The following is a 27,950-nucleotide window of genomic DNA, read 5'->3' as shown; positions in this document are numbered from 1 at the left end:
CTCCTCATGGATCCGCTTCATGTGGTTGTGCTTTTCTGACCAGGTAGCCAAAGATGTTTCTGTCAGACTGCACCATGAGCTGGAGAGTGTGGAGGAGAAACGTGTTAAAGCAGAAGATGAGAATGAAGTCCTTCGACAGCAAATCATTGAGGTGGAAGTATCAAAACAGACACTGCAAAATGAGCTGGACAAGTTAAAAGAGGTAAGCAATAATCTGGAAAATCATGCAGAACGGTGTTGGTAGGTTAGATGGGAAATTTGGCACTCAAGTGTCTTAGACTAATTCTTTCATGAAATGCCTGCAGATGTTGCTTGTACAGTTGTCTTGAAGCTCTCCTCACCTTTGTTGTACATCCCAAGTGTGTTGGTACTTTAGAAGCAATAGAGAGGTAGGTGAGTGGTGTTGGGGGTTTTCTCCAGGGCTTCTCACAGGGCTTCTGTCCCATTTTAACCTAGTTCCTCACAGCCTCTTTCTACTGGAGCAAAGCTATCTTTGATTCAAGGCCAGCTATCTCTGACTCTCCTTTACCCAGACTGGGACTTCCACCTATTTTAGAGTCAAATGAAGTGTGCGTGACTCATCCCTCAGAGGTTAGTTCAGATAGGCGAGCCGCCGTTTTGGCTGGTGCTCTTCAGTGGTGACAGTGGGAGCCACCAGCATGAGTTAGGTGGCAGGAATGTGGTCTGTAATGTATAAATAACATTTGCACTTCAGGCGCAGAAACGCTGTCTGTTGAGAAAAGGGATCACTGATGGGAGCTGACACGTAGTCGTACTGGGTGAAGTGAAGATCCTTGGAAGCAAGCGAGCTGAGGTGCAGGGGACAATAAAGGAGAGCCAAATACTAAATGTGGTTCTTTGCTGGAGCCAGTATCCCAGTCTGTAGCAATATTTCTGTTCTCTTACCTATACAGCAGATTGGCAGCTCACGGTCTCTGCTCTGTTTTAAACGAGATTGAGATAGAACATTTAAACTTAATGAGGTAAGGCATTTATCTGCTGAGCCCTGGTCAGATTTAGAGAGCCGGTGCAATTATGTGCTATTTTAATCTTTCAAACAATGCTTGCAAGTCAACTGGCACAAAGCCTGATTCAGTTTTATAAGGACAACCCCTATTTTATTTCTTTGTGCATTTGAGTTATGAGGATGAAGGAGTCCAGAGCAGGAGTTTTGGAGCATTTTGTACATAGTGGGGAAGATTGTCAGCAGGTGTAAACATCAGTGTTGTTATGATAGTTTAGATTACTTAGGAGTAATCTAGGAGTGTCCTCTAAGGAAGACACAAAAGAAAGGTCTGGATGATGTTTTATCTGTTCTTTCTCAGTGTTATTTGTGAATGCTGTGCTTAATGGACATGGTGCCATGTTAGAGGGTATGCAATATATATTCCGCACAAAAATACCATGTCATCCTCAGTACCTGATGGCTTGTTTGATGTCGATTAACTCACAGTCCAATAGATACTGCTTGATGGTCTGGGATTAAACCATTCGAGAAACTAGGTTGTGGATGTGCGTTCTCAAAGTAGCTGTAACCAGGCTGAATTTACCCTGCTCCTTAGATTGCTGCAGCCAAGCAGAAAGGGGAGGCCCAGCTAATTTGTCTACCTGTCCCTCTGCTGCTCTGCAAGTAGAAATGATGTACTCTTATTTGGGAAGCAGACTTCCCCACCTAAGATGCCTTTGCATCTTTGCTGGTGGAGAGCTAGGAAAGGAGAAGCAGGCAGGTGTAATGATGATAAGCACTTATGCAGATCTGGACACACAGCGAGGCATAAGATGTAATAGTCCTAAAAGATGTATTCTGCTTTTTCGTACCACAAGTGGTGTTTTTTCTGGGAGGCAGAAAAAAAATTCACAAGGTCACTGTGGGTTAGAAGATGGAAGTTTAGATCCTTGGCAGGTCACACAAAGACAGATGAGCCAAAAGTTTGAGGAGCATGATGACAGCTGTGCCAGATGAGTGTGTATTTGCAAAGTTGTTGACATTGCTGAAAAATACAAATAAAAAAAATAAAGCAGGGTTCTTCCCTCAAAACGTGTTCAACTACCTACCAGAAGTGATTCCTCCTTAGAAACATTTAATGTGTACAGAGCTCTAAAAGAATATGTTACAGACATGCCAGGAGGAAAACTAGTTCTTTATATGTCAGGAGAAAAGTGACCCAAAGGCCATATAGCTTCTTCCCATTCCACTCTGCCTGTGCATCTTGTCTATCCACAGGCTGACACTTTGAAGGGATATCTTTCCTGCTCTGTCCTGGAGTGTTGCCCAAGACCCAGTTAAGCAGTGCTTGCTCTCTGATACAGCTTGCTGTCTCCATATGCTTATTTTCTGTAATATCCTTGACTATTCACAGCCCTCTTCTTCTATCTTCTGATCAACAGAAAGATTTTCTCACATCTGTGTTCATGTTCACTGTTTAATTCAGTGAAAAACTTCTTTGTCCTGTTATACAATTCCCTCAGGTCCAATTTCTTACTGCAGTGAAAGGCATATATGTTGATTATCTTTAATGCATTTTTCATGATGAAATGTCTTTAAGAATTGTACACATCTCTGAAAACACTCTTTCTTTAAAGCTATCTTCATTTGTATTGTAATCTTCTGAGGAATTCCTTAACATTTATGATGTTCAGGGCAGTTACATATTCTTTTATCCCTGTACCTATTTCTATCTTCTATGATACTTTCAACAGGATTTTTAATCTCCCTCAAAAAAGCCTTCCAGTTTTAACTGGGAAATTAATTTTTGCCTCTTCCTGACCATATAATTTCAAATTGTTTTATTAAGTAGATATGAGATAAGCTTACCTCTTTAGACACTAAATAACATTTCTCAGTATGTCTCAGCTTTGCAATTAATAGAAGCAAAATTACTACAAAGAGGAAAGGTGACAAGAAGTCACCTGCCACGTCCATCACACTGTCCTTATCTCCTGCTCTGCTGCCATGCTGTAGCTAATGCAATTCTCTTCCGAGTCCTGGACACTTTTGAATTCCTATTTCATGACATGCTTTCATAAGCTTTTGCATAATCTATCAAAAACACACCTAGATTCTTTTGTTTTGTTCTGGCATCTGCCAGGTACTTCCTGTCATCAAAACGTTCTGGTTTTCACTCATTGTTCCAATAAAGAACTTCCAGATCACAGGTGAGTGACAGGTTTTTAAGTAAATGCCACCTCTCTTTCTTCTTCCTTTTTCCATAAGTGTGCTTCGTCCCTCCAGTCTTTTGCAACATTTCCCGTAGATGTGTTTTGAGGTAAGATATGGATCAGTTGGGGCTTTTGACCAGTAGTCGTGTATTTTATCTAATTCTGAGGTTTGCCAACTAGATACCATTCTTATTATTCTCTAAACATTTTCATCAGCACCCTGATGTTCACTTTGTTTAATCATGCCACTCTACTTCATTATTTCCAGTCCTCTTAGCCAAAGAGCCATAAGATGATAGGGTGTTTTCCTTTCCCATAATTATTTTCTCCCCCCCCCCTCCTTTTTTTTTTTTTTTTGCCACTACGTAGCTCGGCACTCTTGCCCGAAATACTTCTACTGGTTCTTTTGAAGCTATTTTTTCTGCTGGGTAATAATATTTCTCTGTATATTTTTTAACTTTATAGACTGTGCCAAGTTGTTCTAATTCTGTCTGTTCCCAGTGCTGCAGCACTGTGGTTCATTGATTTTTTTTTTTCCACAATTACATTCACCTGCTTTTTCAGTTTCCCTTCTTCAACTCTTCCTTTTTTATTACCATAGCCTTTTCAGCTGGTTTTAGGCCTCCCTCTGACGCCTTTTTTTGTGGCAGCTGCTTATTACTTTCTTCATCAGAGCTTCAGAGTTTTCCTACTGCTGTGAGCACTTCTTTGTAGCACATCCTTTGCAAAATTGGCATGTTCCTAAGAGCCGCGTCTTCTAGGAAATCTGCTAGGATATTCTGTGTCTCACCGAAGCTGCTTCTTCCTTAGAGCTTTAAAAGCAAAGGCAGTGCATGCTCACAACTTGGATAAGCATGCATATCACTGCCAAGGCTTGCGTGCTTTTTTCTCTTGTTGTCTAGGTTATTAACACGGACATTCGAGGTAATAGACAGCCAAAAGAGAAAAAAAAAAGTTACTCTATCACTGACATAGTACCTCAGAAGCATCCCTTCAACTGTTCTTTTTTCCTTCCTAGTTTCCTAATGCAGCTCATGAGAAATACTGGTGTAGATTAACAATCTAACTTGATCAACCATCAGGCATTCAGAAAACACTTTGTGAAGTTTCCTTTCTTTGGGAAAACGATGAACATTTCAGAAATAAATATACAGAGGGATGCAAAATAAATTTTTCAGAAGTTATGACAAATCCAAATCAAGGTTGCTTGTGCAACTATAATTGTAAATCTTCATGTCTATTTATTAGCATGTGATTTTTAATTGTATCATCAAATATATTTACTACTGTGTCCCTGTCTCATATGGCTGATGGTCACTGGATGGTTTCTACTCATATGTTAAATAGAAGATAAGCTTCCTTGTCTACCAGTGGTTGGTTTTCTAACTCTGGACAAGCTATTTGAAAATATTACGTGAGGAATATATTCTCTATGCACCAGAAGAAGAGGCTACCACTGCTTTAAAGGCTGCAGTGATTTCCACCAGTTCAGTGAGCTGAATTCCTTTTAAGTTATGTGAACAAATACATACATTGCTTAATATTAATTCTATTAATATGAATAAGGCAATAATTTATTTTTTTGTACACTTAAACTTAGTTTTACCTAAATCACAGAAGAAATCATTTCCTTACTCAAAGGCCTGTGCCCATCGCCACAACGGCTCCACTAACAATTGTGAGGAAATCCCTGTTCCCTCCCTGCAGCCCCCAAATGCTCCGTGGTGCAGGTGAAGCTTGAAATAGAGGAGCTGTGAGGAGAAGGTGCATGTCCTATAGTCAGGGGCTATAAAGCACCAATGTGAAGCCCACACCAGTTCTCTCCTGAGCAGCTGCAAAGATGCTGAACCTTCTCAAAGGCTCAACTTTGACAAGGGCACGTGGCTTTTCTTTGAGATGTGAGCATCCTTCACTCAGCAGCTAACCCATCCTAAATGCCACTTCCTTGGAGCCAGGAGGGCATCCCCATGGAATGTCTTCCTTTTAGGGAGGAGGGTGAGTTGGTCCCTTCCTCGCAGCTGCTAAATGTGTATTTTCGTGTGCCCTTTGTCTGGGCTTGGCGTCGCAAGCGGGGGAAGAGAAAGGGAGGCACTGCTGCGGGAGCGCTGGCGCTGCTCGGGACGGGCAGCCCCGCTGGGCAGACAAAGAGAGGGGAGGATTAGGGATGGGGGCAGCAGCTGCAGGAAGATTTGATTTGACGTGAGCGCTATGAAATGGTTTAACAAGAAATGAATGAGAACTGTGTAACTGGGAAGAAAGGGGCATTTATTGCTTGGGGGACAGCCACACCGAGCAGGTGACAACCTCTTTATTGCCACGGCAAGCAGCAGGACCAGAGGGGAGCAGCCTGGAGGTGCTGCTTTCTCTCTCACAAGGACCTCTCGCCTTGCTGCCATCTCCTCTGTGATGCTGAGGGTTTCCTGGCCAGCAACTTGCTGAAATCATTTGTGCTTCCAGGCTGTCAGGACTGCTGTGGGCAAAAGTGCTGTTCTCCGGGCACAGTCGTTCAGGAAATCACTTCCAGTTGGTGGAGAGGCATTGCTGCAGCTCGCGTCCGCTGGTGGTTTTACAAAGAAAGGCAGAGGCCAAATGGGAAGGCAAGAAAAAAACATTTCCATTAATTTCCGCATGAGAGGAGAGAAGTGAAAATCCACATTAGTAATGTCTCTAACATCTCTCTAGGACACAGACAGAGATGAGAACCAGCACAAGCAGTAAATGGGATTTCCCAGGTTACCCGTGGACTTTTCGGGACAATGGCTTCTCCCCAGGCTCTGTGATCACTTGCTAACAGGGATGCTGTCATGCCCGAGCTTACACTCTCCTCCTCCCCTGCAGCACTTGGTTGTGGAGGCACAGTTTGAGAACCGTTGTTTCAAAGTCATTTTTTGTTAAAATATCTGTTCCTTTTAACAGAGTGAAAAGCTGCATTCAGATGCTTGCAAAAACGATAGATATATATGAGATGAAATATCTTTCAGGCGTAGTATTTAGAGACAATTTTGCTCCAAAATACATGTGCACTACTCCATTTAACATTACTAGATGAAGAAAACATTTTTCTGATAGAAGGATATAGCTCTCTCTATATATAATATAGCAAAATAAAATCTGGAGGCTATTTTCTGAAGCTGAGCATGACAGCTGATTTGCATTGCCTTGAACCTGTTAAGTAGGACATAATACATACAGCATATGTTTAAAGCATAATTATTCCAATCTGAAATCACTTTTTCCTCTTCTCTCTCTGATGTAAACACATAGATATAGTGTGAAGTAATACACAGAAGGTAGAGAAATTATTCTTAGCAAAAACTTACTTGTTTGTAGAAAATATTGCCCACATTTTCATTAGCTGGAAGTTCATTTGTGTATACTAAGGTGGCGCATAATGTTCTTCAGTCATTTCTCAAATTAAACTGTCTTACTCATCAGGGTGAAATAGGGCTATACTGTGAAGTATCTGATTTCTCTAGTGTATGGCTCTTCTTAGTTGTCAGTGATTTAAAATGATGGGAATTTGCTGAGAAATGGGGAAAAGAGAAGATTTTGCAAGCTACAGATTAAAATAATGTAAAAAGGGCTGAGCAAAATCACTGTGTTGACTCAGTAACCCTGCTTGGAAGTTACTGCTTCTGACAGTCCTAAGTAATGAGTTATTCTGCAATAATCATAGCTAAAACCATTAACTGGTTGAGAGTTTTACTGAAGCACCACTTTGTCTCCAGTCTCTTTTTTTTTAAATAATGAATTGTTACCTAAACAACAGTGAATGATTTATAATTGTTATGGCATTTCGGGAGCTGTACAAGTAGTGAAATGCTGTGCTCGGTGTTCATACCCACAAAGAGGGTGGAGGGAAGGTGAAGGATTGGATGTGGCTCAACTCAAAATGTGTAGCAGACAGGGAAGTAGTCTCTGTGAACAGAAACTTTTTTTTTTTTTTTGAGAGGAACTATACTATACATCTTCTGATGAACTCTCTGTATCTCTTTTTTGGAAATTGAAAAAATATATTTAAACAACAACAAAATTTCAAAAAGTTTTGTGCCAGTATCTCATGCCAAAATGTTTAGTGCCAGCCCCATGAACATTACACACACAAACACTGTAGAACTGTGTCTGCACCTGAATTTATGTTTTGCCAAATAAACTACCACCAAGCTCTATCTAGTCTCTATTTTCTAGCTATTTTATATTTGACCACACTTGCAGCAGTCATCTGGCACTGCTTCCAAATCCTATGATGATGTTTGAGGTGAGGGTTTTCGAAAGAAAATTATAGTAATGCTGCTGATCAGACCCAGAGTTTTAGATCATGCAGAAAACCTGCCCTCCACATCACCCCCATCATCGCCCTGCTCCTGAGCACCGTGGGGGACCTCACTTGGCCTTTGTGTATGGAGAAATATCCTTGAAGTGCAGCAGGAACCTACCTCAGCTGCAGGACTGAACAGATAGTTGCTGGAGAGTTATAAGGAAACCATCTTTGTAAAGTAACTAAGTATCTCTATGCCCCATTAGTCACAATTTTTTCTTAGAATATAGCAGAAGGCTATCATTTGCTGAAAGACTGCTACTCTTGCAACAGCAGAAGCTGGCATGGAGATAACCTCTGCGGAGCTCAGACTGTGCATCCTTCCCCCATCCTCCACCCGGCTACCAAAAATAATCCTGCTGTGTGTCACATGTGCCTCAGCAGTGACAGTGCAAACAAACTGTAGCCTGTGTGACATCTATATAAAATGTTCAGGGGAAAAGTACAGGCTTATTTTTGATTCTGGCCCTTATTCTATCAACAGCATAATTAACAGTTTTCTTTAGCAAGCCCTCGTAAGAATTAAGTAGCAAATCCACAAGTGCTGCTTTTTGAGGAGGGAGATAAGGCATGGTCTCCCAGCTCTAAATCACATGTCAGTGGATGAAGACAGCACTATTTGCTTTCCTTGCCAAGGTGTGGGCAAGACTTGGTCCCAGAGGAAGCACATTTTCACAGTTTTTGGATGAGCACAAGCTAAGGTTTAAAGATGGAGTATCCATAGCTGAGCATACGCTGAAGCTAATGAGGAATATCCCTCACCTTGCTACTTTCTGGTGACACTCAGATCAGAAACTGTCTGGCAGCTGCTGGCATGGGATGCATCACGTGGTGTTTGTGGCGGAGATGGGCAGCCGGGGAATATGCGTTTTGGGGATGCTCTCACACCTGCCTCACGCTGGGCTCAGAGGATCCAGCACAGATCATGAGTGAATCTGGCCTCAAGCACATCAAGGAGCTCCAGTTGAACGAAAATGGGAGTCGAAAGCTGTAAAAAAAGCACTGTCGGTTTGCTGGGTGAACTCGGTGATGCTGCTCCTGCGACATGCGGCTGCCGTGCTGCGCTTTGGCTGCCTGGCAGCGAGCGGACGCCAACTGTTTTCATGTCACGTCCCCAGTAATTTCATCCTCGCATCCGGAGCTCCGGGGAGGGGGATGGAAAGGAGTAAGAGGCAGCCTGTCAGAGTGAGAATAGGAGCTCTGGGAGATGCATGTCTTTGTACCTATGCTCCTGGTGCCGGCGGGTGTTGCGGTGGCGATGCTGCATGTAGGACTAGGTGTCAGCTCAGGGTGCTGGCAGCCGTGGGGCAGTGCTCTCTGGAAATGCCTGTGTCATTATTCCCTTATACCATGGGGAAAGTCAGCACCATTGATTTTTGTCCTTCTTTGAAAGGGTTAATTGATTATTTCTCTTCCCGGATGAATTATTTACACTTGCTTCTCCAGCTCCATTTTTGAAAGGAGGATGTAACTTATTGCACAGAGAACTTATCTATTATTAACATCATACTACTCGAGCCGTCAGAGCATGCACGAGGGGGTAAGAGCTGACTGCCTTGCCAAGTTGCACTGCTTGGCACTTGCCTTGCCAAGCACTGCACTGCTAAGCACGGCTCCACCACCAAAGCCTTGCATTTCTTGGACACCCACCTGCTTTAAATTCAAACAGGATGGGGCGAAGCCACTGAAAGGAGCCAAGTGAGTTGCCAGTCAGCTCAGAAATACTGGGGCTGAACCGCAGTGTTAAGGCTGTTTATTCCTTTGCCCTTTTTCCCCCGGTGCCTGCAGTGAGCAGAGTGGCAAAGCAGAGTGAATCAGTGCATGTGGGGCAGGAAAAGGGTTTAAGTGGCAAAGAGGTGGGACGGAGCAGCTGGGAGTCTTAGAGCAACCAATAAACAGCACATTTTACTGCTTTCTGCAAATAACCCGTTCCTTTTGTGCCAGAGATGAAGATACACCCATCCCGCTTTACACAGCCCAAGCACGTGCCAAAGCGGTGACATGCGTGGTGCTTCAGCCCCTTCCCCGTCCCCACGGGAGTGCTTAGGAACCCGCACACACCCCACACATCCCTGCAGCTGGATCACAGGATGATCTGTTTTCAGCCCATCCCCACACCCGGACTGCAGAGCAGAGCACGGGACGGAGGCGGCTCCTGGTGCGGGGAGGATGCAGAACGAAGGCTGCGCCTCGGTTGGCTTGGGTTGGGTTTTGTGCCTTGACGTGAGAAAGCCTGCCGTTTCTTTTAGCACCTGTAAGGGAGAAGGCAGTGGTTCATTCAGCCTAGAAAAATGACAACATCTGGGTATATAACCATGGGTATCCTACCCTGGGTTTCTGTGTTTCCTTTTCTTTTTACTGTGTATGTGTTGCAATGCGGCAGCTAAAGCCCTAGTGAATGTGAGTGTTTTAAGCTATTCGTACCTGAATATGAAGATTTTAGATTCTGCTCCAGTGCTAATAGCTGCAGAGGGTAAATTGCGTTGGTATTTAGGGACGTCAGCATAATGTCTATGTGGGCAGAGGGAGCACAACGATCCATCTGAGACTGCCAGATGTACATATTGGTCTATTTAAGGCCTCTTTCTCAGGGATCACTCCAAAATAGTTGCAGCTCAATCTCTTCAGCAGGCTCTTGCTGCAGTCCTCTCTGCTGGAACAAAGTGGGGCTTGGGTGGAGATGGGTGAACACTGCTCTTCTTGCCAACACTTTGCTCAGCGTTCAGAATAAATTCCCGTCCCTGAGTTCAGTTGTGCCAAAGCAGCAGATTTTGAAGTGACAAAGGAGGGAGTAAAGCATTTAAATGGCATGATGAACGCTTGCAAGGCAGAAGTGCCTTGGCCATGTGTCTTTTATGATGACTTTATTCATTTGTTGATTATTCCCAAGCTGGAAGATGTAGTGCACGTTGCCACAGATAGCACAAACTGGTCTTTTACTATAGGGAAAAATTTTAGTCCTCAGGCCCCCACCCAAAGAGTCTTCCTTTTGCTGTGCCATGGGTAGGGAAGGTAGAAGACTAGTGGAGGGATGAAGAGAGAAATCGCTGTTGTGCCTTGACCATTGTGAATCAGGATTATGGAAAGATAGCTCTTAAGTTCTTCACTGTGTCATGCTGTGGTCAGCTGCCAGGGGTTGTAACTGGAGTTTCTGAGCTGTCTTCACAAGGAAAAGGGACATGAAATTAAGGTTAGTGTTGTAAAAAAAAAAATAAATTGGAATGCATCTTTGAAATGCCCAGTGCACCTGTGGCCAACCACTGCTCAGGTCCTTGTGTCCTTCACCTGCTCAGGTGGCCAGCCGCACCATCCTTCCACCCTCCTCTTCTGAAATTGCCTCCTGGGTGGGACTCTTACATGTTTTGCTCTTTTCACACGTGCCTCTTGGCTTCACTGACGCTGTCCTTAGAAGCAAAAGCAACAAAAAGGCTGTGGATGTGACAATCCACGAGTGATGCTCCGCGAGTATCCACAATGTCATACTCCATGTGATGAACAATGCTTCTTCAAAGAATCTGGTGTTAATAGGAATATCTCAGAAGCACAATGATATGATTTTTCACAGCAAACAACAAGTGAAGGGGAAAAAAAGGGTTGCTCCATTCATTATACGTTCAGTTTCCTAAAGCAATCAGCATGTGATTCTTAGTGTATGAAGACTGACAATGCTTTTCACATTTCACTGGGACTGGTTACTAATAAAGGCATTTTCGCAACTGAACCTGACAGTCTGTTAACTAGCTTTAAGTGTGGGTGTTGATTGGATCCTGACACTTTTATTCCAGGTCATCAGCTGACGTAATTGAAGGGGATGGGAGCACTAATTGGAATGCCAAGGTTGTCATTCTTACCATATTACAGTCTGGTCTTTAAAACTGAAGCTGGCTTTTTCATCCATTTCACTTTTTTGGTGGTTCACTTGGTCATCCTGCCCCTTGCTCTGAGGCCCTGCGACTTGGCTGCTCGGAGAGGGGAATGGGAAGAATATGAGATTTCCGGAATCGCTGGAGCAATTGTGAGAGGAAATAGCTCAGATACATCGCCCACCACCAAAGTCTCATTTTACTCTCGTCTCACAAGCAAGGGCTGCAGGGAGAGGAGGATGCGGTAATAACCGCTATGGGGCTTGCAGGGGAGGAAGAGAAATAGAAATTCTTGGAATACTTCTGGTTTAGTCTTAATTTTCTTTTCAGGGGCATCTTGTGTTGCAGTTACTCATAGCTGACATCTATAATCAAGATATTTCATACAAAGCCATTAATAGTTATATTTCTACTCCCCCTCTGAAATTCTTCACAGAGGGTTAAAACCTGAAACCAGCTCGTCAGTTTGACGCTTGCAAGAAAAATTGTTTTTACTGTCTAACTCTGCCAGCATAAACGAGAGTAGGCATCATTAAGGATTTATTGAGTTTCTGTTTTCTCCATTAAAGTAGTGACTATTATTTTCAAATGCAAGATTTACCACAATGAAATCATCACAGTGATGGTGCATTTAGGGGTAATTGACAGCAGCCCCAGCTATTGTAGCAGAATAGTCGCACTCTGCCTCTACAGTATGCGTACCAGGGAGAGTTTATCTTTCCATTTTTATTTTCACCAAAAGTGAGCAGATGTCCAAATGGTCATCACTACCTGCAGGTCTTTTAAAGCTCGTTGGTGAAATACCTCCTTGGCTTTTCACTTTGTTTTGTTTCTTTAATTGAAAACCTAGATTGTAGGTGGTTTTTTTTGTTTGTTTGTTTTGTTTTGTTGTTTTGTTTTTTCATGGCTGAGCATGTGTTAACAAGGCAGCCTTGGGTGGTGATGTGATGAAGACATGCAAAGTGAAATACCATCGTACTGCCTGAGCAAGGAAATTCACTCCATGTTATGCTTTATAGGCTTTAGTATTCAATTCATGTGAGTGTTAAAATATGGGAGAAACTGATGACAGTACTTAATGCTTACAAAGGATTGGAGATAGGGGAATTGGATCCCTGGAGCTGTCAAAGGTCAGATCACTGCCTCTTTGCAGTTTGTAAGAGAAGCTGGCTCTGCAGCAAGGGCTTGTCAAACCTTCCCAAGTACGGCCACAATCTCTGGAGGCAGATTGTGCAATAAAAAGTTTTTTTTTTTCTGTCTCAAACAATTCATTATTCTTACGGGGCCTAAGGAAATGTTCCTACTAATATATAGGCATCCAAGCACCAATTATTTTAGTTTGGCATTCAACAGCAAAAAAGTGTGTGAGGCTTGATAGGGTAATTTGAATACAGCCAAATAAAATGTCAAGGTTTCAGTATCTTGCAGCTGCGCGTACTCTCAAGCATTGGATTTACATGGGCATTTCTGATTTAAAAAACTCCCATTAGCATCTTCTGGTAGAGTGCCTACTCCTACCCCCGTGGTGTGGGAACCAGTCCCTTTCCCTGGTCCACGGTACCGTTTTGTCTGCTCCAGACTGTCAGTTCAGATCTGTGGCAACAGGTAATGAACCAAAATGCAGACTAGGTGAGGTTAAGCATGCTCGTTTCAAAGAGTATTTCTGTTCTTGAGACTTGTACGTAAAGCAGCCTCTGGGGCTCGCTGTTTGATCCAGCAGGCCTTCAAAGTAAATCTGTTTAGTTTCCTTTCTGATTGCCAGTCCCAGAGCCTCAGCATGGGATCGGGTTTGTTCACAAACAACAGTAAAAATGATGCTCTGCTGAGCAGACTGTATTCCTTGGCACGGACCTACCGCTCTCCGCTGTAATCAGCGGAGGTAGCCTGTTCTTGCAATCACACGTCTGAGGGCACCGTCCAACCCGCCAGCTTCTGCCTTTGGTGGCAGCTGCGTAAGTCGTTTGTCTGCTCGAGGCATGGAAGAGAAGACGTGTCCTCGCCTCTGCTCGCTGGAGATGGGGGGGAACCAAATGTCCCAATGCTCCCCTGCCGAACAACCGTCAGTGACCGTGCAGCTGAAGCCAGGGGCATTTGCAGGACACTTCCCTATTTACTCTTATCACAGTCGCAGGTTGCTGCCTCTCTTCATCTGGCTGCTTCTGCTTTTGGTATTTTGGGAGCATTTACTGCTGAAGTGAGGGATGCTGGAGCCAAGCTCGTAGTGAAAATTCACAGGTAACAGTGAAAGTATGTCTTAATTCTCAGATTTAATAGCTATCCGGGATCCTCTGCATTTTTCCATCACAATTTTTTGCAGAGCTTTCATGAAAGGGAATCAGGTGGGGGAAGAAGATTATAATGCCCAGATTTTCAGAGGCTGATGGTACAAAGAGTGGGACTGTAGAATCAGAACAGCTCTTCAGATATAAGACTTGATAAATTGCATCAGCATAATGATGCTCAGCAGAAGCAAGTGAGTAGCAGAAAAGGAATGTAATTTCAATTATGCCATAAATTCACTTTCAGCTGGCACAAAAAACTATCAGAGGGCAGACAGAACTTCCTTCCTAACTTTAATGAAATACAAGCACTCTGTTTTTCATTTGCAACTGGTATGTCTTCTCTGGTGCAGCATGGGCTGGAAGAGGCCTCCCCTTTTTTTCAGTATGGAGATGATTTGCATGGAAGCATTCATCTGTTAGTGCTATTCATTCCCTACTTTTTTGCTACGTGAACTTCCTGTGATGATCTCATAATGTTGACAGCATTCCTTGTGATGGCATAAACAGAGACTGATGCCTTGCTTTCATATTTGGGTGTGTTCGGGAATAGCCACGTCCAAATTACTGCTCGGGCACATCCAGGGAGTCTTATCTAATGGCAGAGTGAGACTCATTTCAGACACAAGGTAGATCCTCTGCTAATGCCATCACACCTGAGGACAGTCTGCACTGAATTTCAGGGGGGTTTAAACAGTAGCAGGAAAAGATACCTGAATGAAGAAGAAAGAACATCTTGAAAATAAATTTAAACTACAATTTATTACTATTACAGCTACTACAAAGAAAAGAGTCGTTGAGAAAAAAATCAGGATTGCACAGGGCTGTCTTGTGTTTAAGAATTTCTAGCAATTTTAAACAGATTTTTAGCCAATATAACTACTTAGAGTATGACTAGCTCTTTCACGCTCATAAAAATGAAAAAATATAAAGGTATTTCAGAGTGTTTCCTGACATTTAGTATTGTACATGTTCTCAGTTGGATACCTTTGCTACAATTCACAGAAGTTAATAAATTACAGCATACAGTTCTTGGTGTGACTTACCCCAGGCTTACCGATGAGTAGAAGTGAGGCACATAATTATTTTAAATATATGCTATTTTTGTTGTTGTTGTTGTTTGTTGTTCCTGATCTCTTGAGTAGGGATGAGGCCCAACTAATATGCAATGAATTCTTTTGCTGTTAGTGCAACCACTCAACTACTAAGTTTGTCCAGGGGTATGTTTGAAAGCAGCTCTATGTTTTGTATTGGTTTTCAGCTTGCAGTTGTAATATTATGTGTGTGTGGCTGAAGAGTTTCTGCCGTGTTTGGTTCTCCTTGCATTGACAAATCACAGCTTCAAATCACAGCTTTTAACAACGATGTTTAAACCCCCATTAGTTCTATTCAGTGTTTACTGCAGAAAAAATATTTCTGCTGTTCCTTACTTTGCTGCCCCCTTCCAAGACCAAGGGATTTTTCTACAGGCACAGAGGGTTGTCAGAGGCAGAAACTATTCCAAAAAAACTTGTTTGGTAGACAGTATAAACAAGTCACCAGCCTTTGAAACTCACTGCTACATGATTCCCACCCCAGGGTAAGGATTTAGGGAGACTCATGAGAGACTAAGCATGCATCTGTATGAAGTGAGCAACCGGACCTGTAATACAAGTAAAAATATTACCAGAGCTTTTACGAATGAAGGCAACGCTGGATTTAGGATTTCAGTGAATGTCAAATTTGGAGATTTACCTGGGGTGTCAAAGGGATTTCCTGCTGGATTTTGTGATGCTTTTTCTTTGGGGCACCACCAGTGATCATCCCCAGCTTATTTCCCAAAGGGAACATATAGTCATAGGGTCATGGGGATTTCTCTCTCAGTTTGATATGCATAACCTTACTAAAAACAAGATAAATGGAGCGGAGTAGCTTTCCAGAGCCAAAATCTCAGCAGAAGGTATGGTACATCTGAATCAGGCCTAGATTGAAAGTCCAGGCTTATAGTTTTCATTCATCTGAGTTACTAGAAATCCTTATTCAAATGTCAAAAGTCCATCCCTGTAATGTGTTCTGGCATCTGTTTTTTTTTTATTTTATCTTATTATTATTATTCTCAATGCAGCTTCCAGACGTATCTGGTTTTCTTGGTTGACGCTTATGTTCTCCTTGGGAACTTTAATTAAAATTACTACATCCTAGTAATTCAGTTGCTCGTATAATTTTTCTCTGGCAAAAGAAATTAAATTTAAGTAGGCTGTATCATCTTGCTGCTTACTGTTGCATTTTTTTTTAATGGAAACCGCTAGATGAACATATAATTTGTAATTCAACCAAACCATGGTCTTTATTTTTAATATTTTCTCCCAGTGGTGAATGAATCAAAGATAATGTTATGGAATTTTTAGGAAGTCTTGGAGTCCAGTTTTTATCTGATGCATGACTTTAACAAGGCCTTTTAGCAAGATTTAGATTATCATCAAGGATGTATAATCTTAATCCTGACTATAGTAAAATAGGATTTAGCGCTGCTCTGTACCTTCCCAGCAGAGATGGAGTAAACAGGATTTGTGTGGGTAGGTATCTGAAGGGAACAGCTGCAAAACAGATCTGCAGTCACTTGTGGGCTGCGGCATCAGGGAGGATTTCGGCTCTGGCCTTACATAGCGGCAGAGCTGCTGCTCAGTGCCCCATGCTCAGTGCCAGGCTTCTTCTCTGGGACATGAAGGGATCAACATGGTGCAGCAGAGCTTGGCACAGCCTGATGGGCACTGCTTTTTGTGCTGGGAGTGGAGGAACTGGAACCTAGCTGGGGACAAACTCTACACTTGAGGAGCGTAGTCCTTTTCCTTGATCATTGACATGAGTTAGAAAGTGTCCACATTTTTTTCTCCACTGGACAGGGTTTATATAAAGTCTATTGATCCCCTCGTTACACTTACTAGATCTAATGTAGGAAAAACAGGAATATTAAGTATGACCAAAGCATAGGAGTTATTCTCGCATGGGTAGAAAGCGGAAGGAAAGAATTAGACAAAGCAAGTGCTACATGTATAGGCTGGTGGCACTGCTGAGGAAATGAGGACAAGAACTAATGACATGCCACCTCAGTACTGCTTGGAAAACTGAACCAGGAGGATTTGGGAATGCTATTATATCTTTAATAATTGTTATTCTGATTTCATACTGTGTCCTGAGTCACCGGGAGAAAGGACCGGTGGTGTTACTCCTTAACCTCCTCAGGCTAGACGAGCAGGTAGGACTGAAGGAGATATATCTAAGTTCAGTAAACAGAGCAGTGCTTAGTTGCTTCCCACAAGCTGCAAGTCTCCAGGCAGAGCTTCACAACAGCTCCTTGCCTGCCCTCTTCCTTTTCACGCCAGTGAAGCAGATAATGTCATCGGTTGGTCCCTTGACTGGCCTGTCACTCTACCAGGTCCTGGAGTGGCTCGCCTGGGCTCACCAGGATGCCTCCTGCAGGAGGCCGCACACCTGGTGGGTTGGTGCTGGTGGGACCAGGCCTGCAGCATGCTACATCTCCAGGAACCTCACCCATCCCCACAAAGGAGGCATCCAACGTGTCCTCCTAATGCCACCCTCGTTGAAGCATTGCTCTGTTAGGAGAGGCAGCACTTCCTGAGGCTTATTCCCTCACCCATGTCTGTTGCACAGGAAGATGGAGCAGTGCTAACGTTTGCAGCCAAAATGGCTCCAAGCCCAGGCTGGAATCACTTTTCCCTGCAGTAGCAAGGAGCTTGGAAATAGACAATCTTGAAATGAGATTTCTGGTCCCATTTGTGGGTAGGATTTATTTAGAAGTCCTCGCTCACACATGTCAAAGAGTAGGTGGTGGCATGGAGGATCTAGAAATTGAAGGCTACCTAAGAAGGAAATATTCACTTCTTGTCACACCCCTCCTTTTGAATTCAGTTGGTTGATGAGGGTTTAATCACTTACATTTTTAAGTTAGTAGTGAAATGAAGTTTTGTTTTTCAGGAATTTGGTATGCTTCATATGCCTACTTCTGACTCATGTTCTTTGTGTTCATTAGGAATTCAAGTAGTAGATGGGTAGGGAAAGCTTTACCAAGAAGCTGAAAAAGGCAGAAAAAATTGAATGTTTGAACTTCCTTGCAGGCTATTCCTCTGAGGCAACATTCAAGGACATGGAATAGCAGGAAGTTACTGATATCAACACCAAAGCTCTTTTGACCCTCTGCTCACTACTTACTGCTTGAAAATATGTTTGAAAAGTTTGTAGGGTGTGAAAGTGCTTGGAAAGATGCCTGTATTTGTACCTGTATGTTCTTGAGGGACGTGACTTCCTTGAATGCAGGCAAATCCCCACTGGGCTGTCATGTATCACCTGAACACCAGCTGTGATGAGCTCTGCTTGGGGAGCGTGGAAAACAAGAAAATGGGGAAACACACTCTATTTCTATGCAGAGAAATTCTGTGTGGCCTTCTCCAGGTGAATACTGAGATGTGTACAAGAGGCACAGAGAAACTTGCGTGAGAACCATCCGGAGCTGTTAACAAACTTTTCATTCTGACGTTCCCATTCCTTAGACCTTTGCAAACACTGAGAGTATTCATCTGAGGACACAGAGATGAAATTAGTCTATATTCAAGCAAATCTGTTACAGTATGCAGTGGATGCTAAACAAGAAATTCTTGAACAACTGGAGGTGGAAGGTCTTCAACATTTTCCATTCCAAATGTTAATGTGTGTAGCAGACAGAAGGAGTATTATACAAAAAGTTAACGCTTTCAGATTTTTCTGATGCTGACCTATGGCAAGAAGGCCAGTATTTGCATTATTTCCATGGTATTTTTTTCATAAGGAAAGGATGAAAGCAAAGAATAGAGATTTCAATTTGAAGCCAATTGTTCCTGTGAAAGTCCCATTTAAAAGAGAAGTGAAAACCTGTTTAAAATTTGAAAGGGATGAAATCAAGAGCTCTCAAGGTAGAAATGGTTTTGATTATAGATAAAACTTCCAGTTAGAAATATTTATACCCAAATTCTTCTGGAACACTTTTCCTATCAGAGAGACCATTAAAAGATGCTACGTTTCATTACCTTGATTTCAGAGTTTTTAGAATCAGTTTATGTGGCCTCCAAATATCCCAAACACTACATAGAAAAGGCAGAAGCCAGGTTCTCCATCATAAAGACCCTGCAGTTTAAAAGTGAGGCTTGTGTTAACTGTTTTATCTGCTAATCAATAGTTTTTTAAACCATCAGTAGTGGTATAAATTAAATTTTAGTAATGGTAAACCTTCTAATGTTTTCTTGAGACATACAGTGGAGCATAAGTATAATGTAAAAGAGGATTTATGCAGAGAAGACAAACTTGTTTTTGGGTATACCCTGAAAGGGACCGTAATAAACTCATGCTCAAAGCTTCTGTGTCGACTCATACTGTGGGCAGGTCTCCTACATACATGTGAGTCAGGGGAATTTATTGCCAACTGTGAAAAGGAGAGCAATGTTTGCAAATCTCCATCTTCCAATGATTCTCCTGTAGCATGTCTGCTACATTGTTCTCCCTAGAAGACTATCTTTCTTAATTTAGCAGTCATAAAGTACTTCTGTAAACTAAGAATTTTCATGCTGACCTCCGGCACAATGACAATGGTAGCTTAAAAAATGTAGTTTCAGTCTTGGATTTATTTGCTTTTTTTACATTCTGGTAGAGATTATTATGTCTGTGTTCCAGAAAGCTTGCATATACTGAATGTGTTGAGATTTGCAGCCATGTGGCTGTGGTTTAGATAGTTTGTGCTCCATTTCCATGGTTAACTCTGTGAGGCTCTTGTCCAGGAAGAGCAGAAACAAATGAATCCAGGTCAGAAGCAGGGACAGTGCTTGTGAGAAAGCCCAGCTGGAAAGCAGAGGGTGCTTTTCTCTGTGGACACTAGAGTATGACCATGTGGATGGGATCAGGGACATTTGCTTGCCTCCAGGAGTCTCTCAACTGTTTGAGACAGCGGTTTACCAAGGTGTGAAAAAAGAGACCTTATAGTAGCCTTCCAGTATTTACAGGGGGCCTACTGGAAAGATAGGGAGGGACTTGTTATCAAGGAGTGTAGCGATAGGACAAGGGGTAGTGGTTTTCAACTAAAACAGGGTAGATCTAGATTAGGTATTTGGAAGAAATTCTTTACTATGAGGGTGGTGAGGCACTGGAACAGGTTGTCCAGAGAAGCTGTGGAAGCCCCATCCCTGGAGGTGTTCGAGGCCAGGTTGGATGGGGCTTTGGGCAACCTGGTCTGGTGGGAGGTGTCCCTGCCCATGGCAGGGGGGTTGGGATGAGGTGATCTCAAAGGTTCCTGCCAACCCAAACCATTCTATGGCTCTATGATGCTATGAATGACTCTGTGAACAATTATATGAATGTCTTACGTGGTATACAGATGTACAGTGTACACAGATGTAGAGAAATCTCCTTATATTACGTCTCCGTTCTCAGGCCAGAATGGGTAAAGTCCTTGTTATTTCTCATATTCTGACCATAATAATGAATTAAGTGGAGAGAGGTTCAATTAGCCCTTTCAAGTTAAATCAGTCCTTTCAAGTTACATATCCTCTTAACCTACTGTAACAATTCTTGATTCACAGTCCCTCTGTAAAATGGCATTCATAACCCGAGGTAACCTGGTTATAACCTGAGGTAGGGGATTGTGTTTAGTTCCCGTCTGGAAGAACAGAAACTTCAGAACGGGATTTCCAGCCCAACGTTGTGGAAACTGGCATATGCTTTCCATTCACTGTATGCAAATAGTAGCCTCAATTTTGTTTCTTCCAATTAATTTTCATTCCTGGAAACTTGTGTGATAAAGTCTTTTGCTCAGCATGAGCACAGAATAGGTGAACCTAACTGCAGCCCATTAGTGTCAAAATAAGATGCTGAAGTGAAGCTGAGCATAGCTAGTAAAGACTGTAATGGGTAACTAAAAGTATCTGTGCTGTCTTATTCAGCCCTGTAGATAAAATACACAGAAGTAGGGCGTGTAGGATAAAGAGCCGTAGTGCTCTTTATGCCTTTATGGACACATCTGTGGAGATGTATAAGCAATGCTGAGTTAAAAAAAAAAAAAGGGTTGTCTAGTGAAACCATCTCTCTCACTATACTTATTTTTCTGCCCGTTTTAAGCAGGTGAGTCTGCAAAATTTGATATTTCATCTTCTCAAGCTGGCAGACCGCCAACTGGATCTGTTTTACACAATCCCCCAAATTTGCTTCCCTCTGCATACCATACTAAGCCCACTGCCCCTTTAGACAGTAACCCCATAGTTTGCATGGCAGTCCAGAAAGAAAGTTTCTTCTCCCCAGCTCTTTGTGGGTTCCCCTCCAGGGACAGCTGTTTAATCCTCCTCTTTGCTGGAGTGCTCCTTGTGCTCAGTTTTCACTGACAAGATTACTTGGGTTCCCCCACCTATCATTGTTCCTCTTATCCTCTCCAGGTCTTTAAGTTTACTGTAATACAGCCTTCAGTCAGATAACATTACACCCTCATTTTTTTGTTTTATAATATTTCCATTTTGTGAGGTGTAGCTTTTTTATAACAGTAATAGCCTTGGCATTCCTGGGTCAGCCACTCTCAGACCAAATAAAATTATCAGTCTGGTGGTGGGTTCCAGTGGGTAATTAGGCTGCCTTTAATCCTTTTCCCTCCCAGGTTGCTCTGCCATTGGTACTGTCACTTAATGAAAAAAAAATGAAATTGGCATGTAGTTTCAAGTTCCCCAAAGGAAAAACCTAGAATAAAGCTGCTAAGACATACTCTGGGCTGTTGTCAAGGTTTAGTTAGGCCTTTATCCTCTTCTACTAGATGGTAAAACCAGAAATATGTGTTCAGTCGTTTGAAGAACACATGCCCCTGAAGTATTGTCTTTACTTAGAGGAGCAGGAAAATTTGCTCCATCAGTTCTCTCTCAAAACTCCGGCATCGCTACTGCCTAAGTAGCTTATTTGTAGTTTCCATTATTGCAGCTGTTCACGCCTTCAGCTGCATTTTCAGTACTTAGAGAAACAATAATAAGGGAAAAATGTCTGTGTAGGAAGTACGTTTTCCCAGATCTGTTCAGACTTAGCATTCAGTTGCAGTAATGAGGAACAGATGAATGTTAAGAAAATGTTTTCTGAAGTCCCCTTTTCAGTTGGAGCAGTTATCTATAGTGCCTTTAGATGCAAGTGGACATATTCAAGATGCTTTGAATAAACAGGGAGATAAACAAGAGTTGCTTAAGCATTAGTCATCAGGATAAGAAAAGTTTGTGCCAGTCTGGTTGCTTTTAGCAGTTTCTGTTGAGGTGTCTTAGGCTGCTTGATCAAAGAAAAAGATTGGTTAATGTTAACATTAAGCAGTGCTTTAGCACACTATATAAAACGGGGGTGAGCAGCTTCTTCCTGTTCATACAGTGGTCTGATCCAGCCTCCTGCTGTGTGGGACTGCTTTTGTTAAGCATAAAGTTATTAAAAGAGCCGTAGCCCTTGCGCCATGGTGATTTCTGCATTTGGATGTCATGTGCTGCTGTTGATCCCTAGCAGCTAGTTTGCATCCCAGAGACATCAGGGCTTGTTATGCCTCTTTACGTTGTGTGTCACAGACATCTCCAAAGCTGGTGGGAAGGTGTCAGGCTGAAGAAACAGGGGCTACATGTAGCTATGAGCTGTATGTTCTTGTGAGCCCCCATTCATGGCCTCAAGATGCTTTGGTCCTTTCTCCACACATCTCTTTGACTCCATAAGTCTTGCAGTCTGAACGTCAGCTTAAATAGCACAAAATGTTGTTGCTGACAAAGCTCCTCTGCAAGTCTGTTTGTCTGGGGTAAACGTGTGCCTCACTGAAGCCCAAATGTGAGTCTAAATGCAGTGTTCTTCGTTTATTACCTGGAAGAAAACCATGCACAAAGATCATCTGGGTTCAGCTGAGATGCAGATGAACATCAGAAGGAGGTCGGGGAGATGCTATCAAGTTATATCCCATCTTTGGGGATGGAACAAAAACAGCCCTCCCTGAATTCACTTCTGAGGTCTGAGTTACCAATTTGGGACAACAGATCATAAGGTGTGTGGATCCAAAAAAGCCGCTCATGTGTACTCAGCCCACATTTTGCCATTCATTTTACTCTTTTTTTTTTCTTTTTTTTTCACATTTTAGTATTCACATTTTAGTATTTTCACATTTGAGCATTCATATCTGCCATAAGTGCATAGACGTTGCCTCTCTGCTAGTATTTGGGATTGTAATGGTACTGCTTGAAAACAGACAATTAATCTTAGGTGAAATTCCTAAAAGGGCCATAAAACTTCATATTTGAGATCTGAAAGTAGTCTACAGCTGGTAAGAATAGCAAGTAAGGAGACTTCCTTGCTGGGTAGGCTATCCCTATTAACTTTCTACAAGGCTTCTTACCCATTTCTCTGAAACAGCTGGTGTTGGCTGTATCAGAGACATGATATCAGAAGATAGACAGACAACCTGATTAGTCTCCATATCCTCTTCTTACATTTCTGCTAAAATGGTGTTCACATTTACAGGCATTCAAGGACAGTCTGCTGTCCTGAAATGGACCCATTCCTTTGAGAGACCTAAATTGAGTAAGACAGACTAGGGAGACTCTGTCCTAGTTTATGTATTTATGATAAGCTTTTGCCAACAGTTTTTCTAATTTATATTCAGCGTTTTTTCATTTGTGATAGAAGAATGACCCCATATGAAGAATTCAGCATTGGTCACTCATTTCACAGCTGTGGCCATGGTTCTCTTTAAATGAGTGTAATTATTACCAGCGAGGCTTGTTTGTGGTAGGACTTCATGGCTTGGATAGTTTGCATCTGTTTTATCTTATTGGCCTTGCACATTTTTATTTTTCCAGTTGCTAAGATAGCTACAGATATCTTCAGTGCTATTTTTTTTCTACCCTGACAAGTGCTAGCATTAAAATTAAATTACATTACTTTAAAATAATAAGGTCATCAGCAGAGAATGCGTTTGGGGAAAAGGAAATGTCAGAATAAATAGCCAGTTTTCACAAAGAAGACAGACAGATGGTTCACTCATTAGCAAGAGACTCCTGAAATGCCCTCTCCCTCTTTGCCTTTATTCTGTAGCTGAGCACCCTACTGTTTGGTAGATCAGTGTCTGGGGGGCTGACTGCTGGTCTTTAGGAACTTTAAATTGAATCCTGTGATTGCGCAGCATTCAGGAGAGCTCAGAGCCACTGGCGTCCATCCACCTCCTTCTGTCAGGTGGGAGGAGGTTAATCAATCAACTCCCAGGCAGAAACCCCCTGGGAATCCACCCAGAGCTTCGAGGGCCCAGCCCAGCGTGGGATTGATGTCAGACTTTGGTCCACGGATAAGAAGGAAGAGCGTTTTGCTATTCTTGTGATGTGGAGATTACACGGCGTGTTAGAGGCGTTTGCAGAGAGCAGAGACGGCACATTTCCCTACCAAACGATGTGTTTGAATAATGCGCTCCCTCGCTTCTCCAGAAGTGGCTTGGAAGAACTGGTAGGACACGGGGCAGCTAGTCTGTTTATGGACCAGCTCAGCAGCAGCGGTGGAGGACTCTAAGTAGCCTAGGTAATTGTTGGTGAGAGTGTTATTTCCAAATATAAGGCTATTTTAGGTGTTTAATGCCTCCTACTGCCAGATAGTTCTTGCTGCTGTCATGCCACACTCTTCACTTACACAAGTCCCTGGTCGCTCTTGCCTTTGTCGCTATGTTGACCTTACAACTGATCTCCTCTTGGAGTCTTCCCTAATGTGGGTTTCCAGACCATAGACCTTTTCTTTCCCAGGCTAGACTATCCACTATAGACTATATCCACTTCCAGATGAAGGGAAGGACCCTTTTGTAGGGTCAGTCCGGAAGTAGGCCTTCAGAGCTATAACCCTGGCCGTTGACTTTTTCAGGAAATCTTACCCATACTGCATTTTTTTGCCTTTTCTCTACACAACCACCTTTGATTTAGTTCTCCGTCTTCAAGAAATCTGCAGTATAGCATTAAATAGGGGAGCAGAATTGCACAAATTCATCATACGGATGTAAAACTGGCACACTCCTGGCTCGACAGAGCTCTGAACCGACTTCATCTCTGTTGGAAGCATCTGTGTCATGGCTGGCTTATGCCAGGCTGCACCTATTAGCACCAATGCTGAATTTGGCTCTTTTCCAGGATAGCTGCCATAACGTGAAATGACATATGTGTTTGCAGTGTGTGGTAACAGCAAAGGGAAATGAAGAATAAATTATGACTGCTATTTGTGGAACTGTGAAATCAGCTGAGGTACATTTATTTGTAATACCTGCCTGTGTTTTAAATTATGCCAAATTATGCACAAATTTTATCCAAATATAATAGTTTTTCTAAATGCAATGTAAGATATTACATGGTAGCTATCAGCTGATCTTTCAGTTTCTATTGCCTGGAAAATCACCAAGTGGCCTTAATGACAGCTGTTATTCTACGTATAATATGCAGAACATTTCAAACCCAGATTTAAATATTTAATCCTGGCAAAGACTTAATCCTTGCAACAATCCTGTGAGATGCATATGTGGGCAAACTGCAGTCCAGAAATTAGGCAGTGCAAAAATTGGTGCTAAACTAGAACTTGGTGTTCTTGCAAGCACAGATGTGTGCTTGCATCTGCTGCTTCAGTGATCTGTCTGTATGGGGTGGAAGTGGAGCTTTAAAGAAACCTAAATTGTGATTTCTCTCACAAATTAATCCACTTGTTCTGCTCCAAAGTGGGGATAGTCCCAGGACATTTTTCTTTCTTTTTCTACATGTCTGCTGACCTTTACAACTGAACTTTTGGACTCTGCTGACTGTGCAGCCTCTTCAAGGCTTTTCAAGAAAGCCCACATATTTTAGGGAGTGTTTGCATCATAAATATCCAATTGTAATGAAGAAGAGAAAAATCTATTTAATTTTTTTTTCTTCATTTAGCAACTTTTTACAGCTCTGCACAAAGATCCAGGCACGTATGCACAAACATCCAAGCATAGTAGGGTGTAAAACTTCTGTGGTTTGGACAAATTTACATCAGCACTCCAGGCTCTGGAGCACTTTGTTGCCAGTTATCCCTTCTTGTTTGAGGTACTGTAATGCGCTGGTAGTAGCATGTGGGAAAGGACAAAGAGACTTGAGTGGATTCTGAAATTTCAGCTGATCTCCCTGTTCATGGCACATTGCCAAAGAGGAGAGCAAGGGTGGGATTATAAGGAAATAAAAGTGCAAACTTAAAAATTTCCAGAAGAGGTGGAAATGCCAGCCTCTCTCTAACCTGGAGCAGCCGTCTGACAGGATACTTTCAAGCTAGTGTCCTAAGAAACACCTCAAAACCACAGGATTTTCTACACTGAGATTACTCTGTTTTCACTTAAAGGCAAGTGAAATATCCAAGTAAAAGAGATGATTTTAAAGACTAACCCCTTAGGTGACATTATCGCACGATTGTAGCCGGGATGTTGATTCAGAAAGAGACGGGTTGTTTTTTAGGTTCTGTTTTCATGATCAGTGGCTGAGAAAAAAAAAGGCTTTTGAATCCAAGGATTTGAATAGAAACATTCATCCTATAAAAGCCTATATGCATTTGCATTCATTGTTAAAATCCAGCCGAAAGGAAAACACTGCTTCTGCGGATTATTCCCGCATTAGACCCTGTGCAGCTTCTTGCTGTGAAATACATCCAGAAATACCGTTCTGCATCGGGAACGTGTTAGTGCAGCCACAGTGGTGGAGGCGTCCATACCTCTGTGCAGCCCAGGGGGACACCTGGCATTGTGGCCGGTGTCCAGCGCTTTGGCTATCAAAGCCTTATTATTCTTAGGAAAATCCGCCTCCCCTGGCTTCTACGGGGAGCAGTGTTTGAAAAGAAAAACTTTGGAGGAATAGCAGTTGAATCAGAGGAAAGCTTTTCAAAGCTGCTTTTTAAAGCGTTTCGTGGAAGTGCAATCAGCTGGTAGCCTGGAGTATTTTCAGGCTACTATTTCCAGTCCATAATTGCAAAGTTTGAAAAGTCTCTTCCATTGCCTCAGCTCTTACCCTGCGCTCAGCTCTTTAGCTCTTGCCAGCAAGTGTCCTTCCACTGCAGGTTCATTGTGTGACCGAATATTTTGCCCGGGGTCTTAATGAATATGTCTAGGATTCCCTGTGAACACTGAGAAATAGTATATGCAAGTTTGCTGAGAGGCTCCCTGGTTAAATTCACACTTATTATGAAAAGCAACGTAGACATTAGAGGGCAAAGGAAAGAAAGAAGCGCCTAAAGAGGAGAAAAGCAGGGCCAAAAGAGAGCATGTCATTCAGACAGGCCGTGTGAAATCTGACAAGTGTGCATAAATATTGGGCCTGACCATAATAGGGCTGTGATTCTGCAGCCCTCACTGAAGAGAGGCCAGTGGGATGCCTTGCATGACTAACAATGAACCACTTGCATTAGTGCGTGCAGCACAGCTTTTAAGCCTAAGGAGCTGTGAATACTATATAGTCACGTTGCTCTGTAGAAATAAAAATGATTATTGAATTTTGGGTTTCTTATTATTGTTATTATTTGGGGGGATAGTGGTTGTATTTTATTTTATTTTATTTTATTTTATTTTATTTTATTTTATTTTATTTTATTTTATTTTATTTTTATTTTCTTTTATGCCTCAGTACTGGTGAGTGATGTTCTGAAAAGTTTGTTTTCAAAGAGAATCCCTGCCGAATCGTTTAAAAGGAGTGTAGAGCCTACTGATCTCATCTTGCAGTGTCTGCAAATCACTATTGGAATCGTAGCAACAAGTGATACAATGATACAGATGCATGATGCTGTACAGAAAACAAGGAAAAAACAAATTATCTTCTTTAAGCACCAGTCAGAATCAAAGGTTTGTTATTCCTACAGCATGAGTAATTTTGTTACTTTAATGTGGGAGGGTATTTCAAGTAAGCATATGCCTTCTATTAAACTTGATACTTTATACCTCTTAGAATCTAGGGTTGCCACAAGCTTTCCTTTTAGTTTTTGTTATAAGGGGAGAATTTGGTCAAGGCATGCCGGCTTTATGTTGACAGGGAGATTAATAGGGAAAGCCTGAAGAGGACTCATCCAAATGATTTTTAGTTCTAAGTCATTAAAATAATTATCTCAATTAGAATTTTATTTTGTCTAACTCTAGATCTAATTTTGCTTAAAGTTCCTTGGTCTCCTTCTGGGGCACAAACAGCTTTCTCAGGTTTTCCCATGTAAATGAAAATGCATTCAAAATTCTTATTTGTTACATGCAAAATAAAGAGAAAATAATGAAGCCAAACCGGGAAATTGTGTGCTGTCCGGGGCATTTGG

At 42.3% G+C, this 27,950-nt stretch overlaps 1 protein-coding gene across 10 annotated transcripts in view; it reads left to right on the top strand.

Moving 5' to 3' along the window:
* Positions 1 to 27,950, top strand: part of MTCL1 (microtubule crosslinking factor 1) — a 104,269-nt gene that overhangs the window by 13,431 nt on the left and 62,888 nt on the right. For all 10 annotated transcript variants that reach the window (XM_066992775.1, XM_066992770.1, XM_066992771.1 and 7 more), the window contains exon 3: positions 48 to 202. In XM_066992775.1, the coding sequence (XP_066848876.1) occupies positions 48 to 202 (155 nt within the window). The remainder of the gene's footprint in view (positions 1 to 47; positions 203 to 27,950) is intronic.

Source organism: Anser cygnoides, chromosome 2, assembly GCF_040182565.1.
Source record: "Anser cygnoides isolate HZ-2024a breed goose chromosome 2, Taihu_goose_T2T_genome, whole genome shotgun sequence".
In the NCBI taxonomy this organism is placed as follows: domain Eukaryota; kingdom Metazoa; phylum Chordata; class Aves; order Anseriformes; family Anatidae; genus Anser; species Anser cygnoides.
This window is presented reverse-complemented; position numbering and strand designations above follow the sequence as displayed.